The following is a 27,167-nucleotide window of genomic DNA, read 5'->3' on the forward strand; positions in this document are numbered from 1 at the left end:
GTGCGGTGTGTGTGTGGTTTGTGTGCGGTGGGTGTGTGTGTGTGGTGTGTGTGTGTGGTGTGTGTGCGGTGTGTGTACGGTGTGTGTGGTGTGTGTGTGTGGTGTGTGTGTCTGTGTGTGGGGTGTGTGTGTGTGCGGTGTTTGTGCGGTGTGTGTGCGGTGTGTGTGCGGTGGGTGTACGGTGGGTGTGTGTGTGGTGTGTGTGGTGTGTGTGGTGTGTGTGTTTGTGGTGTGTGCGTACGCGGTGTGTGTACGCGGTGTGTGTGTGCGGTGTGTGTGTGCGGTGTGTGTGTGCGGTGTGTGTACGGTGTGAGCGGTGTGAGCGGTGTGTGGTGTGTGTGTGTGGTGTGTGTGTGTGGTGTGTGTGTGTGTGGTGTGTGAGCGGTGTGTGTGTGTGCGGTGTGTGTGTGTGTGGTGTGTGTGTGTGGTGTGTGAGCGGTGTGTGTGTGGTGTGTGTACGGTGTGAGCAGTGTGTGTGTGCAGCTTGTTTTTGTTTAGAATGATCACTCATCCACTGCCTTCTTCATGCGTATATTCAACAAATCATGAAGGAATTGGGCATATTTTCCCGTGACTAGGATACACGTTTGGAAGACTGTATACACGTCCATCATTCCCCCTAAAGAACTAGTTTTTTCTTCCAATAAACCACACCTAATCGATTTAAACAAACTATTTGAAAATGCCAATATATTTTGTGACTTAATTTGGATGAGTTCGTGTTATGCCTGGCGGAGCGGTGGCACGAGCGGTTAGCGCGCTGCTTGACGTGGATCTGAGAGTGTACGGTACATAAAAAGACCAAATTCAACCCGTTAGAGAGAGAAGTGCGTGGGCTTGGCAAGGGGTGTGTGCGTCACGGCAGGTGGCGCGGGGGGATGAACAAGGCCTTTGCCCAGCAGTGGATAGATCGTGGCCGATTTAGTGAACTATTTTAAGCACCCGATTTAAACTCTTTGGTTTTTTCGGTAAAGTCACGTAGGTAAAAAAATCTAATAAAAGAAATGAAAACATCTAAATTAAATGACGACGTTTCGTGCGCAACACAAGCGTCCGTCATCAGGTGGGGACAACCACAGCGAGAGAACTATCGCTGGTGTATTTTTTGCCTACGTGACTTTACCGAAAAAACCAAAGAGTGTGAATCCTTGCAGTCACGAAAGCTTCAAATCTAGAACACCAGATGTAAATGCGCCTCATTCAAGACCCAAACGTCATCGCATCTCCCGTGCTTCGGCAATGCTCGTCAGGGCCACTGGCATCTGAACATGGAGCAGGTCAATGTTGCACATCCTCCATGAATGGGAAAAGAAAAGGCATGAGCCATGGTAGTGCGGTTGTGGCCGTGAATTGTGAACCACATGGTAGACCCATAGAGATGTACAGAGAGAGATACGTTGAGACCCATTGAGATGCGCAGAGATATATTAAAGACACGAGCCACAGTCGTGCGATTGTGGCCGTGCAACCTGTAGTCTGTGCGCCTTCAACAGCGGAGGACGAGGAACAGCAACAACTCCACAAACTCTCTCTGTCGGGGGGTCCTTCTTGTCGTGACCTTCGCGTTAGCGTCCAGCTCCTGGACCACGCTGCTGCTGCTGCTGCTGCTGCCACCGTCGCATGCGAGAACACTAACCCAGAGTGGAAATCCCATTTTGGATGCTGGCAAAAAAGGTCCCCTTAGATGTAACCGCTTGACCCCGAGCTCTGGGCGTTGTGATGCTTGAATTGCCTTTGTTATTGTTCGCCTTTTGGCGTTCTCTGCTCTCACGCCGGGGGTGAGACAAGACCTCTAAGGAGGCTGTCTCTGGTGCAGCCCAATGGGTTTGAAGGACAATGCATGTACCATCAGAGCATGCTTGTTTGCATGTTTTGCCACAAGTACGTGTGGTTAATGCAGACTTGACGACTTGCAAAAAGGCGTCTGCTTGGGTGTGTTGAACACCTTAACACAGCTCCTGTTTTATTGCAAGAAAAGGGGAGACACCTATTGTTCGTTTTTCTATTTTTTTAAACATTTACTGTAACCGTGGCCGCAGGGCTTTTAACGGTCAGTGTGCGGCCGCTGCCACCGATCGGTGCGTGGTTTTGCCGCCGCTCGTTATCGTCGGCACTGCAGGTGGCCCAGGTGCCCGGCGAGAGCGGCGGTCCCAACGTCGGCGCAATCAGATCGGCCCGCGGGCGGCTGCACCGTGGGAAGTGTGGCGTTATCGCTCCGTGAGGCTGCAGGCCTCGTGCTGCTCTCGCTTGTTTTCGCGAGACGGTGAGCGGCGAGGTTGCCGGCGTGGGTTGCCGGCGTGGGTTGCCGGCGTGAGCGTGGACGTCGCAGCCTCTCGTCCGCCGCCAGCCCCTGGGACTGTCGCCGGGATTCGTGAGGCCTCGTTTGCGTCATCGCCGTCGCTTTCTTGAAGCGACGACGTCCCTCGGAGTTCGCTGCGCGATGGACCCGGTGAGCCGAGTTTGATTCCCGACGCGGCTAACGTCGGCGGTGAGTAGCGGTGCCTCGTTTTCCAGTCGCTCTACGTTCATCGCTCCGAGTGCGCAGCGAGAGTCGGCAGTGCTCTGGCCGCAGTTCGCTCCGCACTACTCCGGCCACACGCCGCCTCAACGTTGCCACTCCACTATACACTACACTGCAGTACACTACTGTACACCACACTACTCTACACTATATACTACTCTACTGTACACTACTATGCACTACACTACTATGCACTACACTATTCTACACTATGCACTACACTACTATACACTATACACTACGCTACTCTACACTATACACTACACTACTGTACACTACACTGCAGTACACTACTATGCACTACACTACTCTACACTATGCACTACACTACTATACACTATACACTACGCTACTCTACACTATACACTACACTACTGTACACTACACTGCAGTACACTACTATGCACTACACTACTCTACACTATGCACTACACTACTTTACACTATACACTACGCTACTCTACACTATACACTACGCTACTATACACTACACTACTGTACACTACTGTACACTACACTGCAGTACACTACTGTACACTATACACTACACTACTGTACACTACTATGCACTACACTACTCTACACTATGCACTACACTACTATGCACTATACGCTACTCTACACTATGCACTACACTACTATACACTATACGCTACTCTACACTATACACTACGCTATTATACACTACTCTACTGTACACTACAGTACACTACTATGCACTACACTACTCTACACTATGCACTACGCTACTCTACACTATACACTACGCTACTATACACTACACTACTCTACACTATACACTACGCTACTATACACTGCTATACACTACACTACACATTGGTCTCTATGAAAGCCCGTCGTTAACAGGGGTGGCTGTTAAGACGGGTTCTACTCGACTTGCGTGGTCATTCGTGCCGATCGCATCTCTCGCAATCGCTGAGCAAGCGCAGACGAGCGGGGAGGCAGCAGCAGCAGCCGCCAGGTGGTGACGAGGCTGGCGTGTAACAGCGGCCGCCCGCGCTCTGCAGTGTTCTATATATATCAAGATGTTTTCAGACGAGTTAACGAGTTTCGATTGAAAGCTTTCGTGACTGCAGGGATTCATCTTCTTGGTTCTTTTGGTAAAGTCACGTAGAAGGGAAATAATAAAATAATAAAAATAAAACATAATAAAATAATTCTCACGACGTTTCGGCCACAACGCAAGCAGCCGTCCTCAGGTGAAGAACAGGTCTCTCGTTCAGACGCTGTCTTTCCGACAGACCTGTTCTTCACCTGAGGACAGCTGCTTGTGTTTTATTTTTTATCATTTTATTACTTCCCTTCTACGTGACTTTACTGAAAGACCAAGAAGAGTTAACGAGTGTTTATGCACGTGGGAGGAATCCTGAGAACCCAGAGAGGGAGCAACACTGTATCCCCATCCAGAAGGGACAGATGGAGATTAGTCTCCTGGCGTCCTGCAACATTTCTGCGAACCACCAACCCTCGCTGCTGCTTCCGTTGTGCTGAATTACAGGCAGCCACGCGCGTAGCCACCCCCGGCCTGGCTATGACGTGTGTGTGTGTGTGCGTAAGGTCGGGAGCGAGCGGTAGTGTAGCAGTTGACACGCTGCGCTACGAACCCGGCGACCCGAGTTCGATTCCCGCTTGTGGCCAACACCAGTGACGATTATCTGAACTGTGCCTCAACTGACTACCTGGTGCGGCGTGTAAACATCGCCATTGGGGAGACAAAGGCGGCCGGGCGTGGTGTTGGCCACCCAGCCCCTCGTGTGCCATGCCGGCCTTCATAGGTGCTGCTACTCGCTATCAGCACTTGCCCCTACAATCTGTTAAAGGCTATACTGGAGATCTTTGTCTTTGGAGCAGTCATCCCTAGGAATGGAGACTCCCTTTTCCACCTGGTGCTCCCAGCTTGCTTCTTCCTTGCCACCGAGCTCATGAACGAGAACACCCACGCGGGAGATGAGGGTTTAGAGGTGGTCCTCCCACCCTCCGTCAACTCAGCCTGAAATGAGGTTGTAGTCACGGGACTCCCCTAGGTTGACTCAGTCAGAAATTGGAATCCAGAGAGGGCCTCTGCTTTGGTCGACTTGACCCAAGTTGAGGATCTAGTCAGGGTCTCCTCTAGGTCGACTCGGCCTGGAATGATGATCTAGTGAAGCCCCCCGCACCGAGAGATGGCGCGGGTTGGCACACCGCTGGCGCGTGCGTGACCCCTGCGTTTGTCTCGGGGGTCTCGCAGGCGATGATCGCCACGATCCCCACCTGGACCGTAGCAGCAGCAACAATCTCGCGTTTCCCACAACCCACCAGGACGGGTTTCCGTTTCGTTTCTGCGAGGTTGTGATATTTTCTATTTTGTATCCACCTGCAGTAGTTCTCCCACGGTTACCTTCGCTTTTGATCCTTTCCACGAAAACGACCGTCGACCAAAATAACCGTCAACCCAACGTGGGGATGACGCGTTGGAAGCATTAATCCATTTCAAGACGATCGGGGGGGTGGGGTGGCACGTGCCCCCCCCAATGATCCGATAGAAATCCCTAATTTCAATCGGATCATTAAGGTTTATTAGTAATAAATCTGCATTTTGCGACCCCCACTGCCACTGTGTAGCATATTATTATGTGCCAGGGACTCTATGAGATGATAGGTCAATAATCTGAGTCTATAATTGGGAATAAGTAACGGCAAAGCGGTTATAAGTGACTCAGAATTGTGCGCAGTTGCATTTACAGTACACGACTTCCCTGGAGGCATTCACCTTCAGCGAGCGCGATGCCGATCACACATTTCAGGCCGAGTCGACCTAGAGGAGACCCTGACTAGATCCTCATCTTGGGTCAAATACCTGAAAATCCTGGCTGCGCCATTGATCGGAAGTTGACCTTTTTGACCCTGAAAACGTAGTCTGTAACATTAAAACACTCAGTGTTGAGAAATTTACGTAAAATATTGTAGGATTCATATTCATGAAAACCGTAGTTAAATAATGAATAAATTGGTCGCAATTGCCGCCCGCGTGCGATAACGTCAACGCGCCGTCATTCTAAACGTTAACGTCAGTCGGAAACCGTGGGCTCCTCTATGGGAGACGAAACGTTCATCGAGAAACCGTTAACCGAGAAACCGAAACCGGTTTCACCGTTAACCGATGTCACCGTTAACCGATGTCACCGTTAACCGAGAGACTACTTGTTGTGGTCGCGTTGTTCAATGTCCCGTGGCGGGACTGTAGCTGGTGGAACAGGATCAGGGCGTCTCCCCGCCCACCCCGCCGTGCCCCCATTCTCTGTTTCTCTCTCTAATCCACACCCCCTCCCTCCCTCCCACCCCCAACCTGATCACCACCAACAACGACACCCCCCTCTCTCCGCTGTTCCTGCCCCCCTCCCACCACCCACACAAATACGGATTGAGTTCCGTTTCGTCCAGGCTGGCTGGGTGGGTGGCTGAGTGACTGGCTGAGTGGCTGGCTGGCTGACTGACTGGGTGGGTGGGTGAGTGGCTGGCTGGCTGGGTGGGTGGCTGGGTGGGTGGGTGGGTGAGTGGCTGGCTGGCTGAGTGGCTGGGTGGGTGGGTGGCTGAGTGGCTGGGTGGGTGGGTGGGTGGCTGAGTGAGTGGGTGGGTGGGTGGCTGGGTGGGTGGGTGAGTGGCTGGCTGGCTGAGTGGCTGGGTGGGTGGGTGGCTGGGTGGCTGGGTGGCTGAGTGGCTGGGTGGGTGGGTGGCTGGGTGGGTGGGTGGCTGGGTGGGTGGGTGGCTGAGTGGCTGGGTGGGTGGGTGGCTGAGTGGCTGGGTGGGTGGGTGGCTGAGTGGCTGGGTGGGTGGGTGGCTGGGTGGGTGGGTGGGTGGCTGAGTGGGTGGCTAGGTGGGTGGCTGGCTGAGTGGGTGGGTGGCTGGCTGAGTGGGTGGGTGGCTGCGTGGGTGGCTGGGTGGGTGGCTGGGTGGGTGGCTGGCTGGGTGGCTGGGTGGCTGGACGGGTTGGTGGCATGCTGGCTGGGTGGGTGGGTGGCTGGCTGGGGTGGGTGGGCGGGTTGGTGGCTGGCTGGCTGGCTGGGTGGGGGGTGGCTGGCTGGGTGGCTGGCTGGGTGGGTGGGCGGGTTGGTGGCTGGATGGGTGGCTGGGTGGGTGGCTGGGTGGGTGGCTGGGCGGGTGGCTTGGTGAGTGGGTGGCTGGCTGACTGGGTGGCTGGCTGGGTGGTTGGGTGGGTGGATGGGTGGCTGGGTGGGTGGCTGGGTGGGTGGGTGGCTGGGTGGGTGGGTGGGTGGCTGGGCGGGTGGCTGGGCGGGTGGCTGGCTGGGTGGCTGGCTGGGTGTTGCCACAATGCGCCTTGTAACAAAAAGCGCTCGGGCCTTGTCCAGACCACCAGCACAAAATAGCTGAACGTGCGGGGTGTGTCGTCGTGCCGGAGCGCAAAACTGAACACGTTGAGAAATCGAGGGCCATGCCACCCGTTGAGCGGTGATGCACGGACACGGCTGTCGACCGGTTTTGCCCACGTTAGGACTCAATCGGTAGAGTGCGGCCATTGGCAGAGTGCAGTGGCAATGGCCGCGTATTTCTCATCAGATATCTTTGAGTCGGCGGTTCTGAGCCGCAGCGTGGCGACGGAGGCCGTCCTGTGGAGTCGGTGGTCTGGGTGAGGAGTCCTGGCGAGAGCTCCTGTACACGCAAGGCCGCAAGCCCTCAGCGGGTTGTTGAACCACGGCCGGTGTCTGCTACAGTTACCGTCGGTGGTTATTGGGGTTTGAATTGAAGCTGATATTTCGTGGACAGTTTTTATTCCCATCGTGCCTCTGTGACTCCCCCCCTTCCCCCCACCCTTGAGCCACTTGGGGCTCCAGGCCTTGGGTTACCTTTGCTTTTGCCTTGGCGCAGCCGCCACTTAACCCCCCCCCCCACTCCGTCATCGCCCCCCGCCCCCTCCATCCGTCCCCTGCTGTTGCCGTGCTTCGGTAACGAGAGATGCCACCACCACCACTACCACCACCACTACCGCCACCACCACTACCACCACCACCACTACTGCCGCCGCCGCCGCCGCCGCCGCCGCCGCTCTCCATTCAGCGAGCCCCGGGGATTAGGTTCCTGGCGTGACGGCCATGGGACAATAGGGAGACGACGGGAGGGACGGGTGGGGGAGGGTGAGAGAGTGACCGACCATCATCATCATCCACGGTCTATCTTAAACTCTCAACTATTTAATTTGACAGGTAAGGCCCCGCTGAGCTATGTAGATCTTTTTTCAGAAGCGACTTGGCTATCGCAAATGATTGCTCAACCAAGTGGCTCATCATCATCGTCGTGTGGAAATTTATAGCAGCAGCCAAATATTCTAAACGCGTGGTGACGTTGATTCTAAATGTGGAGGGAATAACCAGAGTGCCCGGAGAGAAACATCCACGCGACCACGGGGAGAGAGGGAGACACGCAAACTCCAAATGTACAGCAGCAGGCGTCAAGGCTTGGGATCGAGCCCGCGACCTCCTGTTTACCAGGCGAGGGAGTTAACATCTCCTCGCCACGGTGGTGATGATGGTGGAACTCACGACCTCCTGTATACCAGGCGAGGTAGTTGACATCTCCTAGCCACCGTGGTGATGATGGTGGAACCCACGACCTCCTGTGTACCAGGCGAGGTAGTTGACATCTCCTAGCCACCGTGGTGATGATGGTTGAACCCACGACCTCCTGTACACCAGGCGAGGTAGTTGACATCTCCTCGCCACCGTGGTGGTGATGATGGTGGATGAAGGCCGCCGCCTCCTCCCTCCTCGCCCTCTTCGCGATGCCCCAATCCACGCCGCTCCTCTATCCGTCTCTGCGTCTCTCCGTGGAGTCGCGAGTCTCCGTGTCTCTCTCCCGCGCGCGCTGCTTTTGCAGGGTCGTCGGCATTCCAGATCTGTTCGATTGAAAGCTTTCGTGACTGCAGCAGGGATTCATATTCTTGGTTCTTTCGGTAAAGTCACGTAGAAGGGAAAGACAGCGTCTTTCCGACAGCTCTGTTTCTTCACCTGAGGACAGCTGCTTGCGTTGTGGCCGAAACGTCGTAAGAATTTAATTTTATGATGTTTTACTTTTATTATTTTATTATTTTCCTTCTACGTGACTTTACCGAAATAACCAAGAATATCATTCCAGATCTGTTCGATGACTGCCCTTCTAATAATGATAATGACTGCCCTTCTAATACTGATAATGACTGCCCTTCTAATACTGATAATGACTGCCCTTCTAATAATGATAATGACTGCCCTTCTAATACTGATAATGACTGCCCTTCTAATACTGATAATGACTGCCCTTCTAATACTGATAATGACTGCCCTTCTAATACTGATAATGACTGCCCTTCTAATACTGATAATGACTGCCCTTCTAATAATGATAATGACTGCCCTTCTAATACTGATAATGACTGCCCTTCTAATACTGATAATGACTGCCCTTCTAATACTGATAATGACTGCCCTTCTAATAATGATAATGACTGCCCTTCTAATACTGATAATGACTGCCCTTCTAATACTGATAATGACTGCCCTTCTAATACTGATAATGACTGCCCTTCTAATACTGATAATGACTGCCCTTCTAATAATGATAATGACTGCCCTTCTAATAATGATAATGACTGCCCTTCTAATAATGATAATGACTGCCCTTCTAATAATGATAATGACTGCCCTTCTAATAATGATAATGACTGCCCTTCTAATAATGATAATGACTGCCCTTCTAATAATGATAATGACTGCCCTTCTCATCCGGGGACCTGGGTTCGATTCCCGACTCGGGGGGGGGGGGGGGGGGGCTTTCTGTGTGGCGTTTCTGTGTCCTCTCCTGCCACCCGTCACCATTCTGCAGAGTGAGTGAGTGAGTGATGGTGTGAGTGAGTGATGGTGAATGAGTGACGGTGTGAGTGAGTGACGGTGTGAGTGAGTGACCGTGTGAGTGAGTGACGGTGTGAGTGGGTGATGGTGTGAGTGAGTGAGTGATGGTATGAGTGAGTGAGTGATGGTCTGAGTGAGTGAGTGAGTGACGGTGTGAGTGAGTGACGGTGTGAGTGAGTGAGTGACGGTGTGAGTGAGTGGGTGATGGTGTGAGTGAGTGAGTGGTGGTATGAGTGAGTGAGTGATGGTCTGAGTGAGTGAGTGAGTGACGGTGTGAGTGAGTGACGGTGTGAGTGAGTGAGTGACGGTGTGAGTGAGTGGGTGATGGTGTGAGTGAGTGATGGTGTGAGTGAGTGATGGTGAGTGAGTGATGGTGAGTGAGCGATGGTGTGAGTGAGTGACGGTGTGAGTGAGTGATGGTGAGTGAGTGACGGTGTGAGTGAGTGAGTGATGGTGAGTGAGTGAGTGAGGGTGAGTGAGTGATGGTAAGTGAGTGACGGTGTGAGTGAGTGAGGGAGTGAGTGAGTGACGGTGTGAGTGAGTGATGGTGTGAGTGAGTGAGTGATGGTGTGAGTGAGTGACGGTGTGAGTGAGTGAGGGAGTGAGTGAGTGACGGTGTGAGTGAGTGATGGTGTGAGTGAGTGAGTGATGGTGTGAGTGAGTGAGTGACGGTGTGAGTGAGTGACGGTGTGAGTGAGTGATGGTGTGAGTGAGTGACGGTGTGAGTGAGTGAGTGACGGTGTGAGTGAGTGACGGTGTGAGTGAGTGAGTGACGGTGTGAGTGAGTAAGTGACGGTGTGAGTGAGTGAGTGACGGTGTGAGTGAGTGACAGAGTGAGTGAGTGAGTGATGGTGTGAGTGAGTGAGTGAGTGACGGTGTGAGTGAGTGACGGTGTGAGTGAGTGATGGTGTGAGTGAGTGACGGTGTGAGTGAGTGAGTGACGGTGTGAGTGAGTAAGTGACGGTGTGAGTGAGTGAGTGACGGTGTGAGTGAGTGACAGAGTGAGTGAGTGATGGTGTGAGTGAGTGAGTGAGTGACGGTGTGAGTGAGTGAGTGACGGTGTGAGTGAGTGACGGTGTGAGTGAGTGACAGAGTGAGTGCGTGACGGTGTGAGTGAGTGACGGTGTGAGTGAGTGATGGTGTGAGTGAGTGAGTGAGTGACGGTGTGAGTGAGTGAGTGACGGTGTGAGTGAGTGACGGTGTGAGTGAGTGACAGAGTGAGTGCGTGACGGTGTGAGTGAGTGACGGTGTGAGTGAGTGACCGTGTGAGTGAGTGACGGTGTGAGTGAGTGACCGTGTGAGTGAGTGACGGTGTGAGTGAGTGAGTGACGGTGTGAGTGAGTGAGTGATGGTGTGAGTGAGTGACGGTGTGAGTGAGTGAGTGACGGTGTGAGTGAGTGAGTGACGGTGTGAGTGAGTGAGTGACGGTGTGAGTGAGTGAGTGACGGTGTGAGTGAGTGACGGTGTGAGTGATGGTGTGAGTGAGTGACGGTGTGAGTGAGTGAGTGATGGTGTGAGTGAGTGAGTGACGGTGTGAGTGAGTGACAGAGTGAGTGCGTGATGGTGTGAGTGAGTGATGGTGTGAGTGAGTGACCGTGTGAGTGAGTGAGTGACGGTGTGAGTGAGTGAGTGACGGTGTGAGTGAGTGACGGTGTGAGTGAGTGAGTGACGGTGTGAGTGAGTGATGGTGTGAGTGAGTGATGGTGTGAGTGAAGGAGTGCTTGAGTGAGTGCGTGACGGTGTGAGTGAGTGAGTGAGTGACGGTGTGAGTGAGTGACGGTGTGAGTGAGTGATGGTGTGAGTGAGTGACGGTGTGAGTGAGTGACGGTGTGAGTGAGTGACGGTGTGAGTGAGTGAGTGACGGTGTGAGTGAGTGACGGTGTGAGTGAGTGATGGTGTGAGTGAGTGAGTGACGGTGTGAGTGAGTGATGGTGTGAGTGAGTGAGGGAGTGAGTGAGTGACGGTGTGAGTGAGTGAGTGACGGTGTGAGTGAGTGACGGTGTGAGTGAGTGACGGTGTGAGTGAGTGAGTGAGGGAGTGAGTGCGTGACGGTGTGAGTGAGTGACGGTGTGAGTGAGTGCGTGACGGTGTGAGTGAGTGACGGTGTGAGTGAGTGAGTGACGGTGTGAGTGGGTGATGGTGAGTGAGTGGGTGATGGTGAGTGAGTGGGTGACGGTGTGAGTGCGTGACGGTGTGAGTGAGTGAGTGACGGTGTGAGTGGGTGATGGTGAGTGAGTGACTGTGTGAGTGAGTTCCGGTGTGAGTGAGTGATGGTGAGTGAGTGATGGTGAGTGATGGTGAGTGAGTGACGGTGTGAGTGAGTGACGGTGTGAGTGAGTGATGGTGAGTGAGTGACGGTGTGAGTCAGTTCCGGTGTGAGTGAGTGATGGTGAGTGAGTGAGTGTGAATGAAAAACCAAGACGAGGTTTTCTGGAAATAAGAAAACAGGAGCTGTGTTAACATGTTCAAACACCCAAATCGATGATACACCGATTGGCAAGGCATCAAGCGCGTGCATTCACCATACACAGCACTCGTGCCAAAAACCATGCAAACAGACATGCTCTTGTAATCATATTTGTATTGTTTTTGGAACCTGATTGGCCTACACCAAAGAATACAGCCCTCTTCAGGGCCTAGTCTCACCACCGGTGTTAAACGAGAGAACAACGCCACAAGACGAACAGCAACAAAGACAATGACAGTACCAAAGTTTTAATTGCTCGGGTTTGAGCAGTTCTATCTGTCAGCGATAGAGTGTGAGCGGAGTTTGTGTGTTCTTCCCCTTGTTCTGCATGGCTTTCTTCCCATAGCTAAACACACACACACAGTGTAACTGATATTGACCCAAATGTCTCAATGCTGAAACGCCACCGACAAATGATTAATTTGGGATAACACAGCAGCAGCAGCAACATCGCCCTCTACTGCACAAACTTGGCAGGACCCTCCTGAAAAGGGTGCCTTGAGACTCAGTGAGGCCCTCTGGGATTTATCAGATTAAATAAATCGATGACAAACGTGGGCTTCAATTGGCACCCGGGGCTCCGATTACTAGCGCGTCAATTCCTCTTACAAAGCAACCGCCGGGGGGGGTTGGTGGATCGTCGAGGAGGAGGTCGCACCCGGGCTCGCAGGGAGTAGGCGCCGCGGCAAAGTGCCGACTCCACCTTCTCCGTCTGCGTGGGGATCGAGCGTTGCCCCCTCCCCCACCCCGCCTCGCACGCGTGGAGCGTCTCTCCGGGTGCTCCGGTTTTCTCGCACGTGCACACTCACTGAAAACGCCTTGGTATATGTCGAGGACGGCAGAACTTGGGCGATTTGTTGGTCGATGGTGGCTGCTGCTGCTGCTTGCTGCTGCCTTCCCGCTCGGCTGTAGTTCCTTGGGAATCTGCGTGAACAGTGACGGTGCAGTCGCCGCATCAACGCGGCACTTTCAGATGCGCTTCTGCGGCCGTCTGGAACGCTCTTCCTTCACAATATTAGGAAGCCACTGGAGCTATGCACTTTTAAATCATGTAGATCTCCACGATACACTACTATACACACTACACGACTCACGCACGCACACATCGACTTGCACACACACACATCGACTTATACACACACACACACATCGTCGCAGACACGTACATCGACTCACACGCACACAAGGACTTAGACACACACATTATTTTAATATTTACCAATTTAATTTGGAAATATTAGTTGTCTACACACAAACATTATTATTTTAATATTTCCAAACTGATTTTTATAATATTAGTTTTCTATCTACGTGAGTTTAGCGAAAGAAGCAAGAAAATAGTACTTAGCATTGCCGTGGTGAGGCCTAGTCCTGTGCAGAGCCCCCGGCCTCGCCTAGATTGCCCACCCGGCCGAGGTGGCACCTTGGCAGGCTGGGGGATGGGCCGCTACCCCTGTCCCCCCCAGCATCCCCCTGCCCGCTCGACAATAATATTATCTAAGCGCTATAATATGAGTATCTACCGACCCTAGGGGGGAGGGGAGAAGAGGACACTTTGAAGAAATTACCTCAGCGTTGTGTGTATTTTTTTTGCATTTTTAACGTGAAAGATAAATTTTTCCCCCCTCCCAACGTAGTGCGTGTGCGTTGCTAGGGGCAACCCCCGTCAGCTTTATCGCGCATGCGCAAATGCGCGCTGAGAAGCGTAAGAAAATAAATAAATAAATAGGAATAGCACTAAATTGTTAATTTAACTACTTTAAAGTTGACGGATGGGAGAATGGAATAGTGCTGACTCTCACCACGGGACTTATGGCGTGGTACCTGGATACTTTTATTAAACGTAAACCCCACGGTTTGCGAGCCAAATCCTTCACAAGCTGCGTCCACACACACAGACACAGACAGACAGACAAAGAATGCCTTTTATAGGTAAGATTTTATTTTATGACAGGGATTAACCAATGTTTTATGACGGTTACCCCAAATAACACGATTTTTCTCCCCGACTACTAAGTGCTACTTTTACATTGTTATATACAAAATGCCTATTATTCTCCACTGTCTTTGCTTTAGAAACCACGTCTTTACGTGAGAGAATGACATTTATACGTTTTCTCTTTGAAAATAGGTACATTTCTAAATATCACTGTCCTGCTCACAAAAACCAGGTTTGAGTTGAAGAATAGCCAATCTAGATTTGAGGTTTTCGTGACTGCAGGGATCCATACTCCTTGGTTCTTTCGGTAAAGTCACGTGGGTAGAAATTTAATAAAATCACGACGTTTCGGGCGCAACACAAGCATCCGTCATCAGGTGGGACAACCACAGCAAGACACAATTGCTGAAGTGAGCAAAAGGGCTGCTGCTGCCGTATTAGTTGACTTTCATTAATTTGCCGATATTGCTCGCGGCAAATGTTTGCACCGAAATGGCGCGTTTCTCTCGCTCTCTCCCCGTGGTCGCGTGGATTTTTCTCCGGCTCCTCCGGTTTTCCCCTCCGCATTTAGAATCATCGTGCGTTGAGAGTATTTGGCTACGATAGATTTCCACGCGATGATGATGATCATAAGCCGCTTCGCTGGGCTATCATTTGTGGCCAGGTCGCTTCCGAGAAAGAGTGGGCCTTACCTGGTCAAATAAAAATTCTATACATTTGTTTGGCATGGGCACATTAGTGACTGCAAGGCGTGGGGCGGTGGGGGGAGTCCTCCATCCAGCAGGGGCTCCACCAATGAGCTGTCGCTGTGCGGAGCCTCTGGTGCGAGTTGTTCTCTGGTGGAGGGCGGATGGCTCGGAGGTCAGTTGGGGTGAGGGTGGGGTGAGGGTGGGGTGAGGGTGAGGGTGGGGTGAGGGTGGGGTGAGGGTGAGAGTGAGGGTGGGGTGAGGGTGGGGTGAGGGTGGGGTGAGGGTGGGGTGAGGGTGAGAGTGGGGTGAGGGTGGGGTGAGGGTGGGGTGAGGGTGGGGTGAGGTTCACGTTGGAGAGAATCACAGATTCCAGATGCCACTCACCACACAAGGTGACAAGTCCCGCAGCTCCACACAGATGGGTTCATGATCCCAGTTGCTGTACTGCGACATCTGATGACGTCATATTCCTACCCCCTCCCTCCCAACCCCCCACCCACCCTCCCCCTCTTTGTGTTCCCGTTATCTGCAACGAGCTTCACTACGGCGGCTTCGCCCGGGGCTTGGATTCTCATCTTGGACTAATACACCGACGCGGAGGGTGGGGGGAGGGGTGCGTGACGTCAGCAGGCACACCGCGTGACGTCAGCAGGCACACTGCGTGACGTCAGCAGGGACACCGAGTGACGCTGCCGCATGCGGGTGACATCACAGATGTGACGTCACCGCTCACTTGCTGTGCAAAATATGTCCAGTCGCTCGTTTGAGGCTGAGTCGACCTCGGGGAGGCCCAGAACCGGTTCAAATAATCGTCACTGGTGGTGGCCGCGAGCGGGAATCGAACTCGGGCCGCCGGGTTCGTAGCGCGGCGTGGCGCTAACCACGACACAGATGTGACGTCACCGCTCACTTGCCGTGCAAAATAGATGCATTATTGCGCCCCCATCCCCTCAAGAAATCACAAGTGTATTTTTATAATGTTTTCATGGTGTACAGTCTGGAAAGTACCCACATGGCAAATTTCCAGTTTGTTGCATGTCGGGAAGTACGCTAAACATTTTGAACAGACTTTTCCCTTTTTTATGTCTAGAGATGATGAATGAGCACAGGAACCAACGATGATGTCGCCAAAATTAAAGCCGCAGTGGCGCGCAGTGCAATGAAGCGTGGTGGTAGCGGTGGTGTGAGGTGGTGGTGAGAGGTGGTGGAGGTGAGAGGTGGTGGTGAGAGGTGGTGGTGAGAGGTGGCGGTGGTGGCGGTGGTGGTGGTGGCGGTGGTGGCGGTGGTGGTGAGAGGTGGTGGTGGTGGCGGTGGTGGCGGTGGTGGTGGTGGCGGTGGTGGCGGTGGTGGTGAGAGGTGGTGGTGGTGGTGGTGGCGGTGGCGGTGGTGGCGGTGGTGGCGGTGGCGGTGGTGGTGGTGGCGGTGGTGGCGGTGGCGGTGGCGGCGGTGGTGGTGAGAGGTGGTGGTGGTGGTGGTGGTGGCGGTGGCGGTGGCGGCGGTGGTGGTGAGAGGTGGTGGTGGTGGTGGTGGCGGTGGCGGCGGTGGCGGTGGTGGCGGTGGCGGCGGTGGCGGTGGTGGCGGTGGTGGTGGTGGCGGTGGCGGCGGTGGTGGTGAGAGGTGGCGGTGGCGGTGGTGGCGGTGGTGGTGGTGGCGGTGGTGGCGGTGGCGGTGGTGGCGGTGGCGGTGGTGGCGGTGGTGGTGGTGGTGCTGCGTAACGCGAGGCGCCTGAGCTCCAAGGTGACCCAGCTGGTGTCACCTTTCACAGCCACCGCCGTGTGAGTGGCTCCCTCTCACTCGCTCGCTCTCGCTCTCTCCCTCTGTCAGTCTCTTTTTTTTCTTTTTTTACGATCAGTGGAAACAAGAAGATGCTCGGTATATTCGGCACTTTGTTTCGTTCATCATTTCGTAATTTTTTTTTTTAAACGGGGCTTTATGTAGCCCTCGCTCTCTCTCTCGCTCACTCTCTCTCTCGCTCTCTCTCTCGCTCGCTCGTTTTGTCGCTCATTCTCTCGCTCACTCTCTCGTTCTGCACGCCGCCCCCCTCGCAGTCCGACGGCCTCCGACGGGTAGCTCATATCAGCATGCAGAGCTCCCCGTCATCTGCCACGGAGCACACGGCCTCACAGTCTCTCTCTCCCTCTCACTCTCTCGCTCGCTCTCTCTGTCTTCCTCTCGCTCTCTCTCTCTCTCCCTCTTGCCCTCTATCAGTCTCTCACAGTCTCTCACTCGCTCTCTCTCTCTCTTGCCCTCTCCCAGTCTCTCTCGCTCTCTCACTCGCTCTCTATCAGTCTCTCCCTCTTGCCCTCTATCAGTCTCTCACAGTCTCTCACTCGCTCTCTCTCTCTCTTGCCCTCTATCAGTCTCTCCCAGTCTCTCTCGCTCTCTCTCGCACGCTCACTCGCTCTCGGTCTCTCACTCGCTCTCTCTCAGTCTCTCTTAGTCTCTGTCTCGCTGTGTGTCTCTCTCTTTAACAGTCACTTACCCATTCTCTCTCTCTCACACACACACTCGTTCTCTCTCTCACACACACGTTCTCGCTCTCGTTCTCACTTGCCCCCCCCCCGCACTCTCGTTTTGTCTCTCTTCTCTCTCGCTCCCTTCCTCTCTTCTTGTCTCACTCTGTGTCTCTCTTCTTGTCTCACTCTGTGTCTCTCTCTCCATTTCCTTCCCTTCCTCTTGCTCTCTTGCCCTTTCTTACATTCGTGGCTTTATCACTGATTCCTCGAAAAGGCTGCGCGCCCATAACGGCGGCCCTTATCGTGATGTCGCAGCCGTCCCGCTTGAGGGGAAAACGCTTCCTCCAATTGAGACCATGTTCTCGTATTCTGATAGGATGTGCAGAATTAACTTTGTGTGTGTGGTGTTGTGAGAAGTTGTGTGTGTGTGTCAGTGTGGGTCAGTGTTTGTCAGTGTGTGTGGGTCTGTGTGGGTCAGTGTTTGTTGGTGTGTGTGTGTCAGTGTGGGTCAGTGTTTGTCAGTGTGTGTGGGTCTGTGTGGGTCAGTGTTTGTTGGTGTGTGTGGGTCTGTGTGGGTCAGTGTTTGTTGGTGTGTGTGTGTCAGTGTGGGTCAGTGTTTGTCGGCGTGTGTGGGTGTGTGTAGGTCACCGTGTGTGTGTGGGTCAGTGTGGGTCAGTGTTTGTCTGTGGGTATCTCTGTGTGTGTGTGGGTCTGTATGGGTCAGTGTTTGTTGGTGTGTGTGTGTAGGTCACCGTGTGTGTGTATGGGTCAGTGTTTGTCTGTGGGTATCTGTGTGTGTGTGGGTCTGTGTGGGTCAGTGTTTGTTGGTGTGTGTGTGTGTGTGTCACCGTGTGTGGGGGTCAGAGTGGGTCAGTGTTTATCTGTCAGTGTCTGTGTGGTGTGTGTTGTGGGCTTGTGATGCTGGAACGGCGTGTTGGTGGCCACGAGTCCACGGGCTGCACAGAAGTTTTGCGGCCTCCTGCCGCTGGGACTCGCAGATTCCCACACCTCACCGCCAGAAGATGATGCGCTTCCTCAAAGTGAACCTAGCCTGGCACAGTTGTTGTGGTGACGTCATGACCACTTCGTGGGGAATGGCAGCTGTTGTTTTCTGGCTGTGTGTGTGTCTGGAGAGCGGTGGTGTAACGGTTAGCGCGCTGCGCTACGCACCACCTGGTGACCCGACTTCGGCTCCTCGTGACCAACACCAATGGCAAAATATTGGAACTCGTCCCGGGCCTCCCCTAGGTCGACTCAGCCTTCACGAGTACCTGGTGCAGTGTGTGACCATCGGCACTGGGGAGACAAAGGGGGGGGGGGTGGGGGCACCCACCTCCCCCCATGTGCCATGCCGGCCTTCGTCGTTGCTTGGTAGCGGCACAGTCCGTTGAAGGCTGTACGGGGGATCTTCGTGTCTGTGTGTATGTGGGCATTTGTGAGGAGCGGTGGTGCAGCAGTTAGCGCTACGCTGCGCTACGAACCCGGCGACCCGAGTTCCATTCCCGCTCACGGCCACCAACACCAGCGGCGGTTATCAGAGCCGGTCCAGAGCCTCCCCTAGGTCTCCTCAGCCTCAAATTAATAACCTGGTGCGGTGTGTAAAAACATTGGCACTGGGGAGACAAAGGTGGCCGGGCGTGGTATTGGCCACTCAACCCCCGCGTGCGCCACCGTGCCGGCCTTCATCGGTGCTGCTACTCGCTCACAGCCCTTGCCCCAACAGTCTGTTGAGGCTACGCGGGGATCTTTGTGTGTGCTTGCTTCCGCGTCTCTGTGTTTGTGAGTGTCTGTGGTCAGATGCATTGATGGACAGACGATGATGATGATGATGGCCGATGATAATGATGATGGCCGACGATGATGATGATGATAGGGGCGATGACGACGATGATGATAGGGGCGATGACGACGATGATGATAGGGGCGGTGACGCGACTGCCCAGCTGTAGCATGTTCGCCGCTCATTACAGAGGTGCTCGGTTCGAATCCGGCAGTCCGCCCCTGGTTAATACTGCGGTTGCGTGCGCACCAACCGTCAACAATTGGCGCCACCTGCTTCACAGTGGCGTCACTCGGAACGAGCAGCCGGACCATCCCGCCGCATGTGCCGGCGTCGCCGTCCGCAAATTTGCCAAATTGTTTCCGAATTCGTCACTTGGGGACCGCACGCATACACACGCAGCCGGCGATCATTGGCGCCTCCCTCCGCGGTGACCGCCCCGCGCCTCCGTGAGAACGATGGCGCCCAGGCCAAGCCCCGATCTCGTCGACCATCTTCGCGAAAACTCGCGGTCACCCTCGCGGCGACAGCGGCGGCTGCTTTTGGCATCGCGCGTGGTCACCGCATCGGCATCGCGCGGCGCTTTCAGATGCGCTTCTGCGGCTGTCTGGAAGGCTCTCTCCTCCCGATGTTGAAAAGTGGTTTCTTTAGAACTGCTGTGTTCAGTTTGTTGGCCTTCTCCCGCACCTCCGATTAGCGACGGTTCCGCTCCGTACAGAGCGAAAGAAGTTCACCAGAATCAGTCTTCGTGATGGAGGAATCCGTTACAACAACAATCACGAGTCGACGATGATTCGTGTCTTTTGTTATTTTCGTTGCAGGATTCGGGCAGCATGGACTTCAGCCCCAAAGAGTCGCCCATCTACGTGAGTGCCCAGACAACGCACCCCCCGGTCCTCGCGCGTGCGGAGTGGCGGCAATGGTGCCTCTACACCAGGCCTGTCCAAAGTCCGACCCGCGGGCCAATCACGGCCCGCGGTCAGATTTCATACGGCCCGCAGCTTCGGTCTTATAATGTGCTATTTATGGCTCGCTAGTTCTGTCAGAATAAATACGTAATTCCTCCTTCTGCCACACGGTGGCAGCACCATTCTCTGGCTCTGCATCCGTGCCGCGAACCCTTCTCGAATCATTTCTGCCGTGGCGACTGCAAAAAAAAAGAGAAAAGTTGACAGTGAGGGCCGCCGCTTTCAGGAGCGGTGGCAATTACAATACTTCTTCACTCGCTGCTCTCCACCACCGCGCTGTCATCATCGTCATCACCACCGTGGGCTCTCCACTGCTGGATGACGTTCAGTGCCATGCCACGGACCTGCCGTGTGTTCTCCAATCCACGTGGGCCCGTCTCTCCGTGTGATCCCACGCTTACCCCCCTGCAACACCTTTTTGCCCACTTCTAAGTTTTCGTTTCGTGTTCGTGACCTTCTCCCTTCCCGTGGACTACGTCGTGACCCCCCTGGTCGCACCCCAACGCGCGCACGCACACACGGACAACAGAGGCAAAGCTCCCCCATGTAGCCTCGACGGACTGTGAGGGCAAGTGCTGTTAGCGAGTAGCGCCTATGAAGGGCGGCACTCCGCACGAGGCGGTGGGTGGCCAGCACCGCGCCCTGCCGCCTTTGTCTCCCCTGTCGCGATGTTCATTACGCACCGCGTACTCGTTTGAGGCCGAGTCGACCTAGGGGAGGCCCAGGACCAGTTCAGACAATCGCCACCGGAGTCGGCGAGCCTCGAGCGGGAAGGGAAGCGGGTTCACCGGGTTCGTAGCGCCGACCGCTCCCCACGACACCGCCACGCGCGCGACGGGACGCCACGCACGGCTCGCTCCGTGCGTCCTGACGGGGCGGTGGCCGCTGCGTGTGCCCGTTGCCCGCAGGGCGGCGCGCGGGTCCTCGTGACGTGCGCCGAGGGGACGCTGCCGCCTGGCGACGCCGACTTCTTCCTGGTGTTCGACGGCACGGCCAGCCGCCACGTGGCGCCCGCCACTCGCCTCAACGGCTGCACGCTGCAGGGCTTCACGCCAGGTAGCACGCAACACGCGCACAACACGCGCACAACACACGTACAACACGCGCACAACACGCGTACAGCACACGCACAACACGCGCACAGCACGCGCACAGCACGCGTACAGCACACGCACAACACACGTACAATACGCGCACAACACGCGCACAGCACGCGCACAACACGCGTACAACACACGCACAACACACGTACAATACGCGCACAACACGCGCACAGCACGCGCACAACACACGTACAACACGCGCACAACACGCGTACAGCACACGCACAACACGCGCACAGCACGCGCACAGCACGCGTACAGCACACGCACAACACACGTACAATACGCGCACAACACGCGCACAGCACGCGCACAACACGCGTACAACACACGCACAACACACGTACAATACGCGCACAACACGCGCACAGCACGCGCACAACACACGTACAACACGCGCACAACACGCGTACAGCACACGCACAACACGCGCACAGCACGCGCACAGCACGCGTACAGCACACGCACAACACACGTACAATACGCGTACAATACGCGTACAACACACGCACAACACGCGCACAGCACGCGCACAACACACGTACAACACGCGCACAACACGCGTACAGCACACGCACAACACACGCACAACACGCGTACAACACGCGCACAACACACGCACAACACACGCACAACACGCGTACAACACGCGCACAACACACGTACAACACGCGCACAACACGCGCACAACACGCGCACAGCACGCGCACAGCACGCGTACAGCACACGCACAACACACGTACAATACGCGTACAATACGCGTACAACACACGCACAACACGCGCACAGCACGCGCACAACACACGTACAACACGCGCACAACACGCGTACAGCACACGCACAACACACGCACAACACGCGTACAACACGCGCACAACACACGCACAACACACGCACAACACGCGTACAACACGCGCACAACACACGTACAACACGCGCACAACACGCGCACAACACGCGCACAGCACGCGCACAGCACGCGTACAGCACACGCACAACACGCGTACAATACGCGTACAATACGCGTACAACACACGCACAACACGCGCACAGCACGCGCACAACACACGTACAACACGCGCACAACACGCGTACAGCACACGCACAACACACGCACAACACGCGTACAACACGCGCACAACACACGCACAACACACGCACAACACGCGTACAACACGCGCACAACACACGTACAACACGCGCACAACACGCGCACAACACGCGCACAGCACGCGCACAGCACGCGTACAGCACACGCACAACACACGTACAATACGCGTACAATACGCGTACAACACACGCACAACACGCGCACAGCACGCGCACAACACACGTACAACACGCGTACAGCACACGCACAACACACGCACAACACGCGTACAGCACGCGCACAGCACGCGCACAGCACGCGTACAGCACACGCACAACACACGCACAACACGCGCACAACACGCGCACAGCACGCGCACAGCACGCGCACAGCACGCGCACAGCACGCGTACAGCACGCGCACAACACGCGCACAACACGTGTACAACACGCGCACAACACGCGCACAACACGCGTACAACACGCGCACAGCACGCGCACAGCACGCGCACAGCACGCGCACAACACGCGTACAACACGCGCACAGCACGCGCACAACACGCGCACAGCACGCGTACAGCACGCGCACAGCACGCGCACAGCACGCGCACAACACGCGCACAGCACGCGCACAACACGCGCACAACACGCGCACAACACGCGTACAGCACGCGCACAGCACGCGCACAACACGCGCACAACACGCGCACAGCACGCGTACAACACGCGCACAGCACGCGTACAACACGCGTACAGCACGCGTACAACACGCGTACAACACGCGCACAACACGCGCACAACACGCGTACAGTACGCGTACAACACGCGTACAGCACGCGTACAACACGCGCACAACACGCGCACAGCACGCGCACAACACGCGTACAGTACGCGTACAACACGCGTACAGCACGCGTACAACACGCGCACAACACGCGTACAGTACGCGTACAACACGCGCACAACACGCGCACAGCACGCGCACAACACGCGTACAGTACGCGTACAACACGCGTACAGCACGCGTACAACACGCGTACAGTACGCGCACAACACGCGCACAGCACGCGCACAACACGCGCACAACACGCGTACAGCACGCGCACAACACGCGTACAACACGCGTACAGTACGCGCACAACACGCGCACAGCACGCGCACAGCACGCGTACAACACGCGTACAGTACGCGCACAACACGCGTACAGCACGCGCACAGCACGCGTACAACACGCGTACAGTACGCGTACAACACGCGCACAGCACGCGTACAACACGCGCACAACACGCGCACAGCACGCGCACAACACGCGTACAGCACGCGCACAACACGCGTACAACACGCGTACAACACGCGCACAGCACGCGTACAACACGCGCACAACACGCGCACAGCACGCGCACAACACGCGCACAGCACGCGCACAACACGCGCACAGCACGCGCACAACACGCGTACAACACGCGTACAGCACGCGCACAGCACGCGCACAACACGCGCACAACACGCGCACAATACGCGCACAGCACGCGCACAACACGCGTACAACACGCGTACAGCACGCGCACAGCACGCGCACAACACGCGCACAGCACGCGCACAACACGCGCACAACACGCGCACAACACGCGCACAGCACGCGCACAACACGCGCACAACACGCGCACAGCACGCGCACAACACGCGCACAGCACGCGCACAACACGCGCACAACACGCGCACAACACGCGCACAACACGCGCACAACACGCGCACAGCACGCGCACAACACGCGCACAGCACGCGCACAACACGCGCACAACACGCGCACAACACGCGCACAACACGCGCACAACACGCGCACAACACGCGCACAGCACGCGTACAGCACGCGTACAGCACGCGCACAGCACGCGCACAACACGCGCACAACACGCGCACAGCACGCGTACAACACGCGCACAGCACGCGTACAACACGCGCACAGCACGCGTACAACACGCGTACAGCACGCGTACAACACGCGTACAGCACGCGCACAACACGCGTACAGCACGCGTACAACACGCGTACAACACGCGTACAACACGCGTACTACATGCGTACAACACGCGCGCACCGCACACACGACGACGGCCATTCGCCCCTAAGACGTCACCACGGCGCCTGTGCCAGGCCATGTGCACCTTGAGGCCACGGGAAGTGTGGAAGGCTCGCTGACGGGGTCACGGGACAGTCCCAGGTGCCGTGGGTTGACTGATCGAGATGACCGGGAGATCCACACCAACTGCAAACTTTTTATTATTTTACCCGCCTGGCGTTTCGCATGTTGTTGTGAGCGTCGCTCCTCTGCCCTCTGTTGTTGTTCTAGGGCGACTGCCTCCAACTGCCCAGTAGTGTGTCCTTCATACACTCACACACTCTCATGCACACACACTCACACAAACTCACACACTCTCACACACACTAACACACACTAACGCACACACTAACACAGACACTCATACACAATCGCTTGCTGGCTTTGGCGGCGGTCTCTGCTCCCGGCGTGGCAAGCGAGCGCGGTAATTCAGGCGAGCCACGCGCCGGCTGGCCACGCCGGCACGAGGAAGGAAACGCCGGCTTCCTCGATGATCTCCGTTACGGCGCTGCAGGTCAAGTGGCCGTGCCGCCCAGGAAGCCGGAGACGACCAATTACGGAATCGGTGACGACGATGAAAGCGCGCAGAGCGAGATGGTTCAGGTTATACAGCTCCAGTGGAGACACAGAGTGAGATGGTTCAGGTTCACCAGCTCCAGTGGAGACACAGAGTGAGATGGTTCAGGTTCACCAGCTCCAGTGGAGACGCAGAGTGAGATGGTTCAGGTTCACCAGCTCCAGTGGAGACACAGAGTGAGATGGTTCAGGTTCACCAGCTCCAGTGGAGACACAGAGTGAGATGGTTCAGGTTCACCAGCTCCAGTGGAGACACAGAGTGAGATGGTTCAGGTTCACCAGCTCCAGTGGAGACGCAGAGTGAGATGGTTCAGGTTCACCAGCTCCAGTGGAGACACAGAGTGAGATGGATCAGGTTCACCAGCTCCAGTGGAGACGCAGAGTGAGATGGTTCAGGTTCACCAGCTCCAGTGGAGACACAGAGTGAGATGGTTCAGGTTCACCAGCTCCAGTGCCCATAGACTCAACACTGCCCATAGACTCAACACTGCCCATAGACTAAACCCATGGACTAACACTTCCTTCCCCGCGCCGCCGTCGCTCCGGGGGGAGGCCGCAGGTGGCGCCCCTCCCCGTGCGGCCCCCTCGCGGCCTCCGCCGCTCGCGGTGGTCTCAGAGCCCCCCCCCTGCGTGCCCCCCCCGTCTGCGTGCCCCCCGTCTGCGTGCCCCCCGTCTCTATCCCGGTTGATCTATCTTTCCGCCTGTGCCTCTGTTTTTTACTTTGTTGGTAGTGTAGCGGTGAGCGGCCCCGCACTACGAACCTTTGTCTCTGTGTCTTTCTCTGGTTGTCTGCCTGTCTCTCTCTCTCTGTATCTCCCTCTCTCTGTGTGTCTCCGTTTGTCGCTCTGCCTGCCCGTCTCCGTACCTCGCTGCTTCGGTCTCTCGGCCTGCGAGGGTTCGCCATGCGCATCAACCGCGGGGGGTTCCCCCGCAGGCTCCACAGCAGAGATAACGTTGCCCCCTAGCGGCTGACTGCCGCACAGGGACAGCTGCCACCGGGGGTGCCCTTTCAACCGACCTCATCGTCGCCGTCTCCGCCTTCAAAGTTTACCGTGCGCCGTCACCGTGCCCCGTCACCGTCCTCACCGTGGTGCCGGGCCCACGCGGCCCGCGTTGCCGCCCGCAGGCCACGACCGCTGCGAGTACGTGGGCCTCTCCCTGTGGGCGTGGCCGCGAGGCGCCGCCGGCCCCAGCCGACTGACCGGCGCCGGCGCCTCGGGGTGCCCTCAGCCGGCGGCGGCGACGGCGCGCTTTGCGTTTGCGCGCGACCTGGCGTGCGCCGTGGCGGCTCAGCTGGCGCGCTGGCCGGGCGAGCGGCTCGACTCGCCGCTGCTGGCGGGGCTGGACGCGGAGCAGCTGGCGCGCCTCGACCCGGCGGTGGCGGCCGCCCTGCAGCACCTGCGCGCCGGCGGGGAGCTGGCGCTGCCCGACGAGAAGCGGCACGGTGAGGCGGCGGCGGCGGCGGCGGTGGCACGGGCTCGGGGATCGGTGGTGAGGGGCGGTGCAGGCTTATTGATGTGTGGGGCTACAGGCAGAAGGGGTGTGTGATGTGTGTGTGTGTGCGTGTGTGTTGTGCTGTGGGGAGCGGTGGTTTAGCGTTACGAACCCAGAAGCCCGAGTTCGATTCCTGCTCACGGCCAACACGGCCAACACCTGTGCCTAACCTAGGTCGACTCAGCCTCAAATGAGAAACCTGGCGCGAGCGTTGTGCTGGCCACTCACCCCCCCTTGTCTGCTATTCCGACCCTCATAGGTGCTGCCCCTACAGCCTGTTGCAGGCTATACGCGGGTGATCTTTTTGTGTGTCTGTGTGTGTCTGTCTATGAGTATGTGTGTGTGTCTGTGTGTGTGTCTATGCGGTAGTGTAGCGGTTAACGCACTGCGCGATGAACCCAGCGAGCCGGCTTCGATTCCTGCTCACGGCTAACACCGGAGACGAATATCTGAACCGGTCGTGGGCCTCCCCTAGGTCGACTCAGCCTCAAATGAGTACCTGGTGCGATGTTAAAACATCGCCACCGGGGAGACAAAGGCGGCCGGGCGTGGTGCTCGCCACCCACACCCTCGTGTGCCGTGTTGGCCTTCACAGGTGCTACTCGCTAACAGCACTTGCCCCTACAGCCTGTTGAGTCCACACGGCGGGAGATCTTTGTGTGTTTGTGTGTGTTTCTATGTGTGTGTGTGTTTGTGTCTGTCTGTGTGTGTGTCTGTGTGTGTGTCTGTGTGTGTCTGTGTGTGTGTCTGTGTGTATGTGTCTGTGTGTGTCTGTGTGTGTGTGTCTGTGTGTGTCTGTGTGTGTGTGTCTGTGTGTGTGTGTCTGTGTGTGTGTCTGTGTGTGTGTGTCTGTGTGTGTGTGTGTCTGTGTGTGTGTGTCTGTGTGCGTGTGTGTGTCTGTGCGTGCAGCGCTGCTGGCCACCGCGCGCCGCCTGTCCCTGCCGTGCGTGCTCTCCTGCCTGCGCGCCGCCTTCCCGGCCGCCACCCTCGCCGGGGACACGGCTGGGGGTCGCGACCCCAACGTGGACGCCGCCGGCGACCGCCCCCCCGGCGCTGCCGAGCGGTGA

The 27,167-nt window shown here is 56.1% G+C and overlaps 1 protein-coding gene across 1 annotated transcript; it reads left to right on the forward strand.

Moving 5' to 3' along the window:
- Positions 1–2,318: 2,318 nt before the first annotated feature.
- Positions 2,319–27,167, forward strand: LOC144736242 (uncharacterized). Its single transcript, XM_078618867.1, has 5 exons — positions 2,319–2,449; positions 19,573–19,617; positions 20,628–20,775; positions 25,733–26,050; positions 27,010–27,167. Exons 1-5 carry the CDS (start codon positions 2,441–2,443, stop codon positions 27,165–27,167), a joined length of 678 nt encoding a protein of 225 aa, XP_078474993.1. The 5' UTR covers positions 2,319–2,440.

The sequence above is a fragment of the Lampetra planeri genome, chromosome 59, assembly GCF_965212315.1.
Source record: "Lampetra planeri chromosome 59, kcLamPlan1.2.h2, whole genome shotgun sequence".
NCBI classification, from domain to species: Eukaryota; Metazoa; Chordata; class Hyperoartia; order Petromyzontiformes; family Petromyzontidae; genus Lampetra; species Lampetra planeri.